Below are 14,999 nucleotides of genomic sequence, written 5' to 3'. Positions count from 1 at the left end.
TCCCAATCTCAGGTGATCTGCCCACCTTGGCCTCCCAAAGTGATGGGATTACAGGTGTAAGCCACTGCACCCAGCAAAAGCCACCTATTTAGATGCTCAACTTCCAAGCAACTGAGATGAGATAAAACTGAGAAGCTTATGAGACTACTGAGCAAGAGGAAAAGGTGACACTGAGGAGCTGTATGAGAAAACAGTGATTTCAAACACAAGACAGTATTAGTGTGGCTAAGTTGCAAATAACAGAAAACTCAACTCTAACTCGTTTGACAGATGTTTATTGGCTCACATAGCTGAAAAGTTCTGAGGTAGTCTGCTTCAGGTAAAGCTTGGTCTAGTGGCTCAAAAGATGTCACCAAGGACCTAGTTTCTCTCTGTTTAGTCACTGTTTTCTTTGGTATTGGCTTTATCCTTAGGCTCCATATGGTAGCACCTGGAAGCTTGAGAATCTCCCCTTTTAACAGAAAAAAAAAGTTGCTATAATTCTAGGTCTCACATTTTCCTATGTGCCACACAGAGGACAGATAATATCTCCTCTGGTAGCTCTCGATGAAGAAAAGCCTCTCTTTTCCAGAAGAGCCAGTATCTCCTCATATCACAATGGCTCTGTGGCCAAGGGGATGGGATAAACTGATTGACACAAGCCAAACAGGGTCCACTCATGAAGATGGTGGTGGTGCCAAACCACATAGCTGAGAAAGGATAGCTTCCCAAAGAATACCCGGGTAACTGTTCCCAGAGAGAAGGGGAAGAGATGATGGAAACCAATAAAAGATGACCACGTCTAAAAATGTTGTTTTATAAACTCCTGATTTCAAGTAGAATTAGTTAATTCTATAATTCTTTACTTTCCTGTGTAGACGCTACATGTTCCTTGTGTTTGTTTTATCTTTGGTCCTGGACCTAGGGAGGGCATTGCTGGCTCTGATGCCAATACTGGATTATGTGAAAACTTTTCAACTATTGACTGGATGAAGCTATCTAACAAAGCATTAACCACCACCAGAAAGTGACCATTTCTCCCTCCCTTGGCAGTGGCCTCACAGCTTATCAGAATGTAGACTATCATGGTAGTGAGGGATGGACAGACTGGGAGAGGATTTAGGATAGGAAGCAATGAGAGGGCTGGAACTATATAAATTTTTATGAAAAAAATCTCCAGTTGAGTTTACCTATTCCCAATCCCAGAATGATATCTCATAAAACAAAGGCAATGAGGTCTCTTAAGACCTGGATTGGCCAGGCGTGGTAGCTGAGGCCTGTAATCCCAGCACTTTGGGAGGCCGAGACAGGTGGATCACAAGGTCAGGAGATCGAGACCATCCTGGCTAACACGGTGAAACCCCGTCTCTACTAAAAATACAAAATATTAGCCAGGCATGGTAGTGGGCACCTGTAGTCCCAGCTACTTGGGAGGCTGAGGCAGAAGAATGGCATGAACCCAGGAGGTGGAGCTTGCAGTGAGCTGAGATAGCACCACTGCACTCCAGCCAGGGCAAGAGTGAGACTCTGTCTAAAAAAAAAAAAAAAAAAAAAAAAAGACCTGGATTACCCTCTGCTGTTTCCCTAAATTACTTTGGTGGCCTCAAAAGGAAAGCAACTTCTGAAGAAAAGGTCTTAGAGTTCACAATTTAACTGCAATGTTGCTTCCATCAAATAAGGTTTTCAGTGAGACAGAGTTATGAAAAGCAATACTAATAAACACTTGTATACAAAGAGTATCTACAGAGATACACAACCAGTAGCAGTGATTGCCTCTGGGGAGAACTCAAGAGATAGGAATGACAAGGAAATTTACTTTTCACTGAACATCCTTTTCAACTATTTCAATTCTTTTTTATCACGAGCATGTTATATCTAGTCAAAGATTAATGTTTCAGGATTTGAAAAACATAAAAGAAATGTACTGTTGGTCCTTAGAGTCATTTAGCTGGGGTTAAGACTAAAAGATATGAGACTATTAGAAAAATATAAGATGGCACATAATTAAATACTAACTTGGGTGGTACTGATTACAAGTAGAAGAGGAAGAGAGATCTTAGTTGAAGGAGCTAGATCTGAGTGATGAAGGGAAACTAAAAGCACAGGAAAATAAGCAAATAAAAATGGGCAGAGACATAAATATGTACAATTAAGTAAAGAACAGTAAACTCTGCAGTCAGATAGGCCTGGCTCCAATTTCAACTCTATAACTTACTAACTGAGCAACCCTGAATGAGTTTTATAACCTCTTTCAACTCAGATTTCTCATTTGTAAAACGGGGAGAAGAGCACCTACCTTAATAGGATTGTTATGCAAATTAATGTATGTAAAGTGGTTAGCACCTGATACAGAGTAGCTGCCCAACTAAATGATGCCTTGTTAAAACATCATAGAACAGAGGGACCAGTCTTGCTAGAGTACATGGTAAATGTTCAAAAGGGCAAGATAATACTGGCTATTTAAGTTAAGGGTTACAGCAAATTGTGAATGGTCATCTCATTTTGTCTCTAGGGTTCCTGCAGCATAAGAATTATAAACAGGTATCACCATTATGCACTCTCTAATGTTCAAGAAGGTGAGAGATCTGACAGTTATAGGGTTTGTCTCTAGCATGGCGCCTCTGGTGCTTAATTAAGACAGAATTCTGACTGAAGGCCTTCCCACAGTCATTACATTTATAGGGTCTTTCCCCAGTATGGATTCTTTGATGTCGAATAAGATGTGCCTTGCAAAAGAAGCTTTTCCCACAGTCAGTACATTCATGAGGCTTGTCCCCAGTGTGGACCCTCTGGTGCTGAGAAAGATCTGAGTTCCACATGAAGCCCTTCCCACAGTCCTTACATTCGTAAGGCTTCTCCCCAGTGTGCATTCTCTGATGTCGAAGAAGGGCTGGGTTTCGAGTAAAACTTTTCCCACATTCCTTACATGTGTATGGTTTCTCACCAGTGTGGATCCGTTGATGTTGCGTAAGGCTTGTGTTCTGACTAAAGCCCTTCCCACATTCCTTACATTCAAAGGGTTTCTCTCCAGTATGTATTCTCTGGTGACGAATCAGGTTTGACTTCCAAACAAAGGCCTTAGCACATTCTTGACATTCATAGGGTTTCACACCACTGTGAATTCTCTGATGTGTGATGCAATGTGATCGAAAACTGAAAGCTTTCCCACATTCCTTACATCCATAGACCTTCTCTCCATTATGAGTTTTCTGGTGTTGATCAAAGTCCTCATTTTGATCAAAACACTTGCCGCATTCCTCACATATATAGAATATTTGCTCATTTAGAATTTTGTGATGTATACCAAGGAGGTTATTGACATCAGTATTCCCTGAACTCTCTTCTACTGAGATCATCTCATCCTTGACAATCACTTCTATAATATCATTTGTAGAACTTTCCATACGTCCCCCATTGAGGTAACCAGGCCATCTCCCTAACCTGCTTTTCTCTTCACAGGTTTTCCCAAACCATAATTCCTGGGATCCACACCACCGGGGTCCACTTGATAGAACCATGAGGTCCTGTGCTTCCTCAATAATTTCCTCCTTCAGAATAAAATCTTCTTTCTTCCTCTTCAACACACCCTCTGAAAAAAGAAATTGGAGCTTCAAATGTCATCATTATCCATGACACAGCGACTAAGGTCACCAAGTGGTATTAATACGTCCACTTCTCTCCAAGTGCCACCCATGTCTCAGTGGCCCTGTCCCAGCTGAAAATGGCAAAAACAAGGCTAATACACAGAAAGAAACCAAAAGTAAAGACAGCAACTAGATAGAATCCCTGCGAGCTATGATTCCTTGCACCAAACCAAGGACCAGGGTAGGCTCTCAGAAAACAGGTGAATTGAATCTAAGGAAAACAAAGTCAGAATTCCTCCTAGGTAGCTGAGTACAGTTTATAACATGAGAAGAACAGGCCAGGACTTAGGGCAGAGGACCTGTTCAGAAATAAGGAATCCTTAGTGGTATACCTGAGAACGTGGGCTTGTCACATGTAGCAGACAGTAGCAAGAATGAGCTTCCTCATACTTTTCAACACTAAAAGGAAGTATAGTCTTCTCTTTCAATCCAATCACCAAGTTCACCATGAAACCATGGGAAGTGCTTTCTCAAACTACTCCAGGCAGAAGTGGGAAAAGACTCCCTCCTCTTTGTTCTCATAGTGTCTTATTCACATTCTGTTACAGTTTCATCATTTTTCTGTAATTATACATTTATGTATCATGTCCCATGAGACTGTGAGTCCTTCCAGGATAAGGGCCATATATGACTTGATTTTTTTTATCTCTAACAACACAATGAGTAAAATACGGTATCTACATTAAAAATATTGGGTGATCATAGCAGCTAGATGGGGCAGGCCATCTGTTCAGTTTAAGTCTAACACAAAAGACCCATCCTAATTTAATTAATTTAATTAATTGAGCTTGTCCTAATGAAAGTTGGAAGCTTAGGGTTTAAGTTTTCTCTTAATTGGTTGATTTAAGGATCTGGTCCCCAAATTTGTTTAGAACATGAATGGCAAAATGGACTTTTACATCTTATAAAAGAAAGATAGGAAAAGATGTGACTGAGAGAAGAATGCTCATTTCCCTCTCACTTACCAGGACAAATCAGGCTTGGGCCCTCTCCTTGCAGTTTTAGGTTTAATGGCTCTTCCACCTGCTCAGGATGGGAAATCCCAGCAGGCTTTAGAAATGGATATCCTGCCAGGGTCAAGATACAAATAAGGCTGACTCAGTCAGAAGAGTGAGGCCCATCAGGAAAAGAGCAGACATGGAAGTGGTAGGGAGAGAATAAAGGTGGGTGAAAAGATTGGTAACATAGATAAGCAGAAATTTGATGGTACAGAATAATAAGGATAGGCTGGGCGTGGTGGCTCACACCTGTAATCCCAGCACTTTGGGAGGCCGAGGTGGGTGGATCACCTGAGGTCAGGAGTTCAAGACTAGCCTGGCCAACATGGTGAAACCCCATCTCCATTAAAAACACACAAAAAATTAGCCAAGCATGGTGGCACACACCTGTGGTCACAGCTCCTCAGGAGGCTGAGGCAGGAGAATCGCTCGAACTCGGGAGGTGGAGGTTGCAGTGAGCCGAGACTGTGTCACTGCTCTCCAGCCTGGGTGACAGAGTAAGACTGTGTCTCAAAAAAATATATATATATATTTATATATAATATATATTTATATTAAATATATAAATATATATTTATATATAAAATATAAATATATATTATATATAAATATATATTTAATATATTATATATTTATATATTAAATATATAATATATATAAATATATATTAAATATATAAATATATAATATATACATATATATAAAATATATAAATAATATATAAATATATATATTATATAAATATATAATATATATAAAATATATATTATATATTATATATTATATATATTTTATATATATTATATATTATATATAATATATATAAAATATATATTATATATTATATATATTATATATAAAATATAAAATAATATATAATATATATAAAATATAAAATAATATATAATATATATAAAATATATATAATATATTATATATAAAATATATATTATATATAATATATAATATATATAAAATATATAATATATCTAATATATAATATATATAAAATATATATTATATCTAATATATAATATATATAAAATATATATTATATCTAATATATAATATATATAAAATATATATTATATCTAATATATAATATATATATTATATTTTATATAAAATATATAATATATAATATATATTATATTTTATATAAAATATAATATATATTTTATATAATATATAATATATTTTATATAATATATAATATATATTTTATATAATATATAATATATTTTATATAATATATAATATATAATATTTTATATAAATTATAATATATAATATATATTATATATTATATAAATTATAATATATATTATATATTATAATTTATATAAATATATGTAATATATATTTATATATTATATATCATATATAAATATATCAAATATTTATATATGATACATATCATATATAAATATATCAAATATTTTATATAAATATTTGATATATGATATATATATCATATATAATATATATAAAGAGATGGACTATATATCTTATATATTTTATATATAATTATATTTATATATAAGATATAAGATATATATTATATTTTTTATTTATATATTTATATATATTTTATGAATATATATTTTATATATACATATATATTTTTAATTTATATATTTATATATTTTTATATATATTTATATAAAGGATAGAAAATACTGGAACAGAGAAGTTGTAATTCCATCAGTTCCCAAAGATATGAAACATATCACTCACTTTAAAATGTCAAGAAGAAATAGAAAAGATGAAGGCCTCTTCTTCACCTATCCCTAGGAGGTGAAATCAAATTCACATAGAATAGAATCAGGATAGGATGGAATTGCAAATAGTTATTCATGAGGACTTCCTGTCTAGCCAGGCTATTCTGGGAAACCGTAATCTCCTAGTTTCCTTCCTATCCATTTATTGCTTTCCATTCCACAAAGATTCAATGGATGGGGTCTCTCTATGGCATCCATAAGAAATGGACTCACACCCTCACTCAGCCATTTCCAAAAGTCACTTCTTACTCAATAACAGACACCTCTGTTCACAGAGATCTACTGTAATACACCTTACTTCTGCTTTCGCTAGAACTGTCTCTTTGTAACCTTCATCCAAAACCTCCTAAGAAACAGATCAATTCTACACCTTCAAATGACAACCTTTTCTGTTGCCAAATCCAGGGACTATGTATCCTCTGAGTATTAACTTCTGTAAGACAAAAGTGGACTTTGAGTAGGGACATGTATGTGCCAAGGAAGTCAGCTGCACGTCAGAGAATTAGAATTTTGCTCAAGGAGTAACTTAGCTGTTGGTTTTCCACCTAAAGCAAAGCAAAGCAAAGATGAGAAATTCCCTTATGTGGTGAGGAAAGGAAGCACTAAGAATGCAGAAGACGCTGTGGTGGTCTCCCCATACCCCTTCCACTACTCCCCACTGTAAAGTAGCTATGCCCTTTGTAGGGGGCTGGAGTGGGGAGTTGGGTATCCCAACTCCACTTCCTAGGGTAGGCTCTGACTTGGCTAAGCTAAGCAGGTTAATCCCATCCCACTCACTACATGAGAGACTGATTCAGAGATTGGCAATTCAGACCGAGTCAATCAGTGCACAGTAGTTACCTTGCCACAGGGATTGATTTAGAGCTGGCATATGACTTAAGGTAGTCCATTAGAGTATACTTGGCACTTTGATTCACAATGTTTAAAGCCTAAGGAAGGCCTGCCAGGTTTCTTCACCTAGGTATGAAGCAGCAGAGTCCTATTACTACCACCAATCACCTTACAACCAAAAGGGGAGCCAGACTGTAGACAAAGCCAACACATACGGAGACAGAGCAGAGAATGTAATTCTGATCAAACTATACCTGCAGCCCACTCTACCTCAGACTTCCCAGTTACATGAAACAACAAATTCTTTTTGTTTAAGCCAGTTTGAATTGGGTTTTAATACCTGCAATCAAGAGTATTCTAATATGAAAAGACAGAACAAGGAACTGTGAGAATGAGGAAATTTGGAGCACAGCTCAAGTCACACTGCGCCCACATAAGAGCCCTATGGGAAGATGAAATGGGGCCAAGGAGGCAACCAGGAAACACAGTTATCACTAGGAAACTAAGAGTAAGAAAGTCCTGTTGGGCCTAAAGTAATCCCAGGGTTTGCCCCTGAGGAATAGGAACTATCTGGCTGAGGGTTGAGAGTTCTTGGTTTCTAATGATAAAGATGGCCATTACATCCCAAGCTGGAAGACTGTAAACAGGCCAGGAAGTAGAAAGGGCACCCAAGATCAGAGTAAACAGGAAACTCATGGGGCAAAGATACGTGGTAGCCATAACAGCAGCGATGGGGAAGAGGCAAAACAGGTTAATGAAGATGGCACACAGAGGAGCCAGGATGAATAAAACAAGGACTCAATAAGATATAAAAGCTCTCCCTCTCCCCCTCCCCCTCCCCCTCTCCCTCTTTGCACGGTCTCCCTCTAATGCCCAGCCAAGGCTGGACTGTACTGCCGCCATCTCGACTCACTGCAACCTCCCTGCCTGATTCTCCTGCCTCAGCCTGCCGAGTGCCTGGGATTGCAGGCGGGCGCCGCCACGCCTGACTGGTTTTCGTATTTTTTGGTGGAGACGGGGTTTGGCCGTGTTGGCCGGACTGGTCTCCAGCTCCTGACTGCGAGTGATCTGCCAGCCTCGGCTTCCCGAGGTCCTGGGATTGCAGACAGTCTCGCTCACTCAGTGCTCAACGTTGCCCAGGCTGGAGTGCAGTGGCGTGATCTTGGCTCGCTACAACCTCACCTCCCAGCCGCCTTCCTTGGCCTCCCAAAGTGCCGAGATTGCAGCCTCTGCCCGGCCGCCACCCCGTCTAGGAAGTGAGGAGCGTCTCTGCCCGGCCGCCCATCCTCTGGGATGTGAGGAGACCCTCTGCCCAGCCGCCCAGTCTGGGAAGTGAGGAGCACCTCTCCCCGGCCGTCATCCCGTCTAGGAAGTGAGGAGCATCTCTCCCCAGCCGCCCATCGTCTGGGATGTGGGGAGCGCCTCTGCCCCACTGCTCCGTCTGAGATGTGAAGAGCGCCTCTGCCTGGCCGCGACCCCGTCTGGGAACTGAGGAGTGTCTCTGACCGGCCACCCCGTCTGAGAAGTGAGGAGCTCCTCCGCCCTGCAGCCGCCCCGTCCGGCCAGCCGCCCCGTCCGGGAGGTGGGGGGGCAGCCCCCGCCCGGCCAGCCGCCCCGTCTGGGAGGTGGGGGGGCAGCCCCCGCCCAGCTGCCGCCCCGTCTGGGAGGTGGGGGGGCACCTCTGCCCCGCCGCCCCATCTGGGAAGTGAGGAGCCCCTCTGCTCGGCCGCCACCCCGTCTGGGAGGTGTACCCAACAGCTCATTGAGAACGGGCCATGATGACGATGGCGGTTTTGTCGAATAGAAAAGGGGGAAATGTGGGGAAAAGAAAGAGAGATCAGATTGTTACTGTGTCTGTGTAGAAAGAAGTAGACATAGGAGATTCCATTTTGTTCTGTACTAAGAAAAATTCTTCTGCCTTGGGATGCTGTTAATCTATAACCTTATCCCCAACCCCGTGCTCTCTGAAACGTGTGCTGTGTCCACTAAGGGTTAAATGGATTAAGGGCTGTGCAAGATGTGCTTTGTTAAACAGATGCTTGAAGGCAGCATGCTCGTTAAGAGTCATCACCACTCCCTAATCTCAAGTACCCAGGGACACAAACACTGCGGAGGCCCTCTGCCTAGGAAAACCAGAGACCTTTGTTCACATGTTTATCTGCTGACCTTCCCTCCACTATTGTCCTATGATCCTGCCAAATCCCCCTCTCCGAGAAACACCCAAGAATAATCAATAAATACTAAAAAAAATTAAAAAAAAAAAGAAGATATAAAACTATGGGAACACAGAGAAGAAATGCAATCCCACTAGTGTCTACAACACTAGATTAAAAAAACACCTATCTATGACATTTTAAAGATCATGACAAGGAAACTGGTCAGATGACCGGCACGTGTGCCCTCACTCACCTGAGGAGATGCCCCTTGGGGCCTCTCCATCCAGAGCTCCCCGAGGAACCGAGCACCAGGGTGTTTCCCCTCGCTCCAGCTGGGAAATCAGAGCCGGTTTGGGAAATGGAAATGCTGCTTAAGAGGAAAGAAATGGGACAGGCAGGTGAGTGGCGTGGCACACAGTAATCCCAAGGCTCCTCCCAGGCCAGTGTCTTCAGGGGTAGGAGGGGAAAAAACGGAAATAACTAGGAAGAACAAGAAAAGGAATTCCAGGGGAAAGGACAAGAGAGGGGCCAGGAGACTTACAAAGGTCAGGAAGCTGACAGACGACTCAGTAACTGTTTGAGTCAGCAAATGGATGATTTCACTCATTGAGGAATTGAGTCCTCAATTCTTACCTGTCCTCTCCCTCTTAGAGCTCTCAAGTTCAGACATCCTCATGAGGATGCTTGGAATTAGGCTGGATCTTGCAAACCGAGAGGGCAGGGAACTGAAGGCTCAGTGGAGCACCATGAATTTGCTCTCTTCTCACTATACCCACAACACAAGGGTAGGGGTTTGGCACCTCTCACTCTGGAGCAAGGAAGTCCTGTATAAGGCCCAAACTGATACCAGGACTTCCTACTTTCCAATGACTGCTGAGGTTAGGTCATTAAAAATCCAAGAGCCTGAAGCTGCCATTGAGCTGAGGGTTATCAACAACTCCTGAGCCTTTGAGAAAAAAGGAGCCAGCAAACTCTGAAGGGTGGAGGCAGGGCCCAAAGGGAGAGACCCTTACCCAGGGAAGCCACAGCCCCATAATTCTCCAGCATCACATCCCTGTACAGGGCTCTCTGAGCAGGGCCCAGGCCGATCCATTCGTTCTCAGAGAAGTAGACGGCCACATCCTCGAAGGTCACTGACTCCTGAAACAACACGTGTTTAAATGCCCTAGGACAACCCCAGGACCAGGCCAAGAGGAAGGGGAGACAGGGCACCAAAAGGTACTGTGGGGGTGCCTGTGGGGATTCTGGATTCTGAATGTCTACAGGAACTCTATCAGCAGAAGATTTTTGCCTCCTACATACAAAGAGACAAGGCATCAGCCATCAATTTTCTCATGTCTCTTCATCTTTATTTCAGCAAACATTTTCTCCTCTTTTTCATGAGTGCAAAAGTTTTCTTGTTTCATCCTTATACCCCAAACCACATCTGTGCTCTAGGTCCCATCCTCTCTCCACAATGTCCTCCTTCAGAGGTCACCCACCCTTGATAACAACTATCATTTATTAAGCCTGTGCCAAGCACTTGACATATATTCTTTGCTATGTCTCATAGCCTACTATCAGATCCATTTTTTAGAAGAGGAAACTGAGACTCGGAGGGATTAACTTCCCCCAAAGTTCCAGAACTGAGACAGAACCCAGGCCCGTTTGACTCTGGCTCTTGCCTGTTATGCCACACTGCCTTCTGTCCCCATTCCTGCCATCCCTGCTGCCCCTGTATAGGACTCTTCCTCCTTTGTCCTCCCCAGTCACTGCCACCAGCCACAGAGGCAGCTAGGGCTCCTCAGAACATTCAGGTTGCTCTGAACACTGTACTCAACAGGGCAGATCCTCGTTGTGACTTTACTCCCTGCACCCCCACCACCCGCAACACACTCTCACAAAGATCCCACCTCACTTGCTTCCCCACGTCCCAATCTCCATGTCCCCATTTTCTATATCTCTAGGAGTCTCAGCTCCTGCACCTTCTTTCTCTCATCCTCTTAAGAAACAAATACTGCTGACCTCCAGCCATTGGGACTTCCTGTAATTCTCAGCCACTGCCTCCTTCAGGGTCTCAGTCTCCACACTGTGGAGGAGCCCATTCTGGTCCACTGCACTTCAGTCCTTGCGCACTAGAAAGTCTCCACAGCTATTTATCCAGCACTCCAGGGCTCCAAGGCTTTGGCTGGCTCAACTTTGTCTGCCTAATAGAGTCCACATTCCTCTGCGCTACAGACAATTCCATTCATTACTCACAGACCCAGCTTTCCTGGCCAGGATCATCAGCCACCACCACTCTCATCTCCGATCCTCTCACCATTCCATTGGGAAACCAAACTCTTTCCTCACCCTGTTCTGTGTCCTTGCACCTGCGGCTACTCTTGCCTGAATATCCAGTTCTTCCCTCCTGCTCCTGCACTGCAAATTCCTTTTCAACCTAATACCCAGCTCAAACATAACCAGCTCTGTAAAGGCGGCTCTGAAATTCTGGCCATTCATCGCCCCCCACAGCACTCTGTGCGCTCTGCCCCAGCAGTCGGCTCAACCCCGTGCCGCTGCACGTCTGCTCTCCTTGAGGCTCAGGTCCGGAGGTGTCGACTCCGCTGTGCTGCCTGTCCCTCGAGGCCCCTCACTCTGGGTTGTACCCCCATTTCCCAGCCGCCGCACCACCCCGTCTCCGGGCCTAGAACCCAGGGCAGGGCCAAGACTGCTTCCAGGCTCCGGCCCCGCACTCACCCGGCGCGCCCGGGGCAGCGCGGGCTGTCCCGGGAGCAGCTCGAGGACAAGGCCGAGGCGTGTCCCGCTCGCCAGCGCCACGGCCGCCATAGCCCAGGTCGCCCTCTGGGAAAGCGAGCGCGCGCCAGACCGGACCAGAGGCTGTTGGGGTCGCCGAGGAGCGCTCTGCACCTGGGCAGGCCTGACACGGCTACCCTGCGCCCTGCAGCCACCGGAGTAAGACCCCGACTCCACTCCCTGCCCGCCCCACGCCCGACTCCCCGTGCTCCACGCCCGCCAGGCCCCAGCATCCGGGAGGCCTCGGCTCGGGCCGCTCCGGTTGCTCTAGGACGGCGGAGGGCGCCGCATCTCTGTGGTCCTCCTTTCTCGCTCGGGGAGGGAGGGGAGAGCGGTCCGGTTCTCCTGGAGACACGGACGATCCCAGGGACCGCTACCGGGGTAGGGGTGCAGGCGGCTGGGGAGGAATCCTTCCCCTGCGCTCTAGGCCACCCCTTCCTCTCCAGCTCGCTGCACCCTAGGTGGACAGATATTTGCTGATAGGAGGTAGCGGGTACTTCACTAGACTGCACCTGCTCTTTTATCTCTCCTTTTACCAGTTTTTGCATTCCCAGAGCAGACCTGTATTTTATGTCTTTTAACATTCTCATCTTTGTGCCTCTAACATGCGCCCGATGTCTAGCACCTCCTGGGGAGTTATTTCTTTAACTGCCAAGGAATATTTGTAGAATTGTCCACGAAAAGTCAAACTGTAAAATATTTGAAGGGATTTATCCTGAGCCAAATATGAGTGACCATGGCCCGTGCCACAGCCCCAGGAGATCCTGAGAACATGTGCCCAACGTGGTCGGGCTACAACTTGGTTTTACACATTTTAGGAAGACATAAGACATCAATTAATACATGTAAGATGTACGTTGGTTCGGTATGGAAAGGTGGGACAACTGGAAGAGGAGGCTTTCAGGACATAGGTGGATTCAAAGATTTTCTGAGTGGCAATTGGTTGAAAGAGTTAAGTTATTGTATAAAGACTTAGAATCAATAGAAAGGGATGTCTCAGTTAAGATAAGGGCTTGTAGAGACCAAAGTTTTATCATGCAGATGGAGCCTGTAGCAGGCTTCAGAGAATAGACTGTAAATGTTTCTCATCATTATCACACTACCGGATAGTCTGTGAGACTTAAAGAGACTGTTCTATCAGTCTTAAGGTCTGTGTTGATGTTAATGCTGGTCAGCTGGTCCTGAATTTCAAAAGGTAGGGGAGCATAATGAGCCATGTCCAACTCTTTCTTCCCATTATGGCCTGAAGCAGTTTTTCAGGTTAACTTTGGAATGCCCTTAGCCAAGAGGAGAGATCCATTCATATGGTCAGAGGGCTTTGAATTTTATTTTTGGCTTACGGAATAAAAGAATTAATAAATGTTGAACCAGTTTTTCAGTTGAAGAAAGTAAGGCCCAAAGAGAGAAAACGGCTTACCTAGCATTACGCAACATGCCAGGAAATTAAATTTTTTAAGAAGTGTGAAAATAAAGATTATTCAAATGAGAACAAAGACTATTATTCAGAGCTTGCTATATATGACAAGAGAGTCAGCCCTCATCACTTGCATTCAGCAGACTGAAAGTCAGGCAGAAGAGTGGGGAAAGCTTCACAGTGGAAAAAAGGAATGGCTTCAGGTATTCCCTTATTGGAAGTTGCTGGCATGGGGAAACTACAGGCGGGCTAACTAGAAGCAGGGCATCTTATGTAATTGGTAGGGGGAAATTTTTGGCTTTCTCTGTTTGGTCCTAAGTTGGAAGTAGTATGGGAAAAAGTAGGGAATCTGATAGTTTTTAATCAAATTGCTACCCCATCTCTACAAAAAAAAAAAAAAGAAAGAAAGAAAGAAAGAAAAATAGCCAGCTCCTGGCTACTCAGAAGTCTGAGATGGGAGGATCACTTGAGCCTGAGAAGTCAAGGCTGCAGTGAGCTGTGATTGCACCATTGCACTCCAGCAAGAACGTGGAAAGAAGAAAGAGAAGAAGAGAAAAGAGAAGAGAAGAGAAGGAAAGAGGAAGGAAGGAAAGGAGGGAGGGAAAGAAAGAAAGAAAGAGTGGGAGGGAGAGAGAGGGAAAGAAAGAAGAGAAGAAGGAAGGAAGGGAAGGAGGGAAAGAGAGAGAGAGAAAGAAAGAAAGAGAGAAAGAAAGAAAAAGAAAGAAAGGAAGGAAGGAGAAGGGAAGAAGGAAGGAAGGAAAAGGGAGGGAGGAAGGAAGGAAGGAGGGAAGGATGGAAGGAAGGAAGGGAGGGAGAGAGGAAGGAAGGAAGGAGAAGGGAAGAAGGAAGGAAGGAAAAGGGAGGGAGGAAGGAAGGAAGGAGGGAAGGATGGAAGGAGGGAAGGGAGGGAGAGAGGAAGGAAGGAAGGAGAAGGGAAGAAGGAAGGAAGGAAAAGGGAGGGAGGGAGGGAGGGAGGAAGGAAGGAAGGAGGGAAGGAAGGAAGGAGGGGAGGGAGGGAGGGAGGAAGGAAGGAAGAGATCAAATCCCAGCTGTTTGGGGTCAATTGCTACCAGAGTTATTGTTTTGATTAGTGGACTGGTTGCCACAGATAGTGATTTAGTGGTTTGACTTCCTAGAGTGGTTACCATAGAAAATGGGTTGGCTTCCTGGACTGGTTGCTACAGATTGTGTGACACAGTCCTGTTTTTCTATGTAGTATGGCCATTGCCCATTTGTATATTCAATGTCTCGGGGTGAATAAGGTAGGAAGATAAACATGGAATTCAAGTCCACAGGCTCAGATGCTCTGATGCCTGAATAGCTCCCCAGGTACTAAGCACTTACAGATACCATACCTGTGAAAAATCACAGAGCAAAAGAGACCTCAGATGGGCTCCCAGTCTTGTTTGTATGCAAGAAGA

At 43.6% G+C, this 14,999-nt stretch overlaps 1 protein-coding gene across 10 annotated transcripts; it reads right to left on the bottom strand.

Annotated features, from left to right (window-relative positions):
* Window positions 1-259: 259 nt before the first annotated feature.
* Window positions 260-12,602, bottom strand: ZNF662 (zinc finger protein 662). Of its 10 annotated transcripts, none has more exons than XM_055381398.2 (5): window positions 12,108-12,602; window positions 10,403-10,529; window positions 9,643-9,759; window positions 4,589-4,690; window positions 260-3,568 (listed from the first exon to the last, which is right to left on the bottom strand). In XM_055381398.2, the coding sequence occupies exons 1-5, from the start codon at window positions 12,195-12,197 to the stop codon at window positions 2,541-2,543; spliced, it is 1,464 nt and encodes a 487-aa protein (XP_055237373.1). In that variant the 5' UTR covers window positions 12,198-12,602; the 3' UTR covers window positions 260-2,540. The 10 variants fall into 10 exon arrangements, with proteins under 10 accessions (XP_055237373.1, XP_055237374.1, XP_055237371.1 ...); XM_055381399.2 differs by having other exon boundaries at window positions 9,643-9,756; XM_055381396.1 differs by having other exon boundaries at window positions 10,403-12,600.
* Window positions 12,603-14,999: the final 2,397 nt, after the last annotated feature.

The sequence above is a fragment of the Gorilla gorilla genome, chromosome 2, assembly GCF_029281585.2.
Source record: "Gorilla gorilla gorilla isolate KB3781 chromosome 2, NHGRI_mGorGor1-v2.1_pri, whole genome shotgun sequence".
Taxonomy (NCBI): Eukaryota; Metazoa; Chordata; class Mammalia; order Primates; family Hominidae; genus Gorilla; species Gorilla gorilla.
The sequence above is the reverse complement of the archived record's forward strand: the minus strand, read 5'-3'. Positions and strand labels throughout refer to the sequence as shown.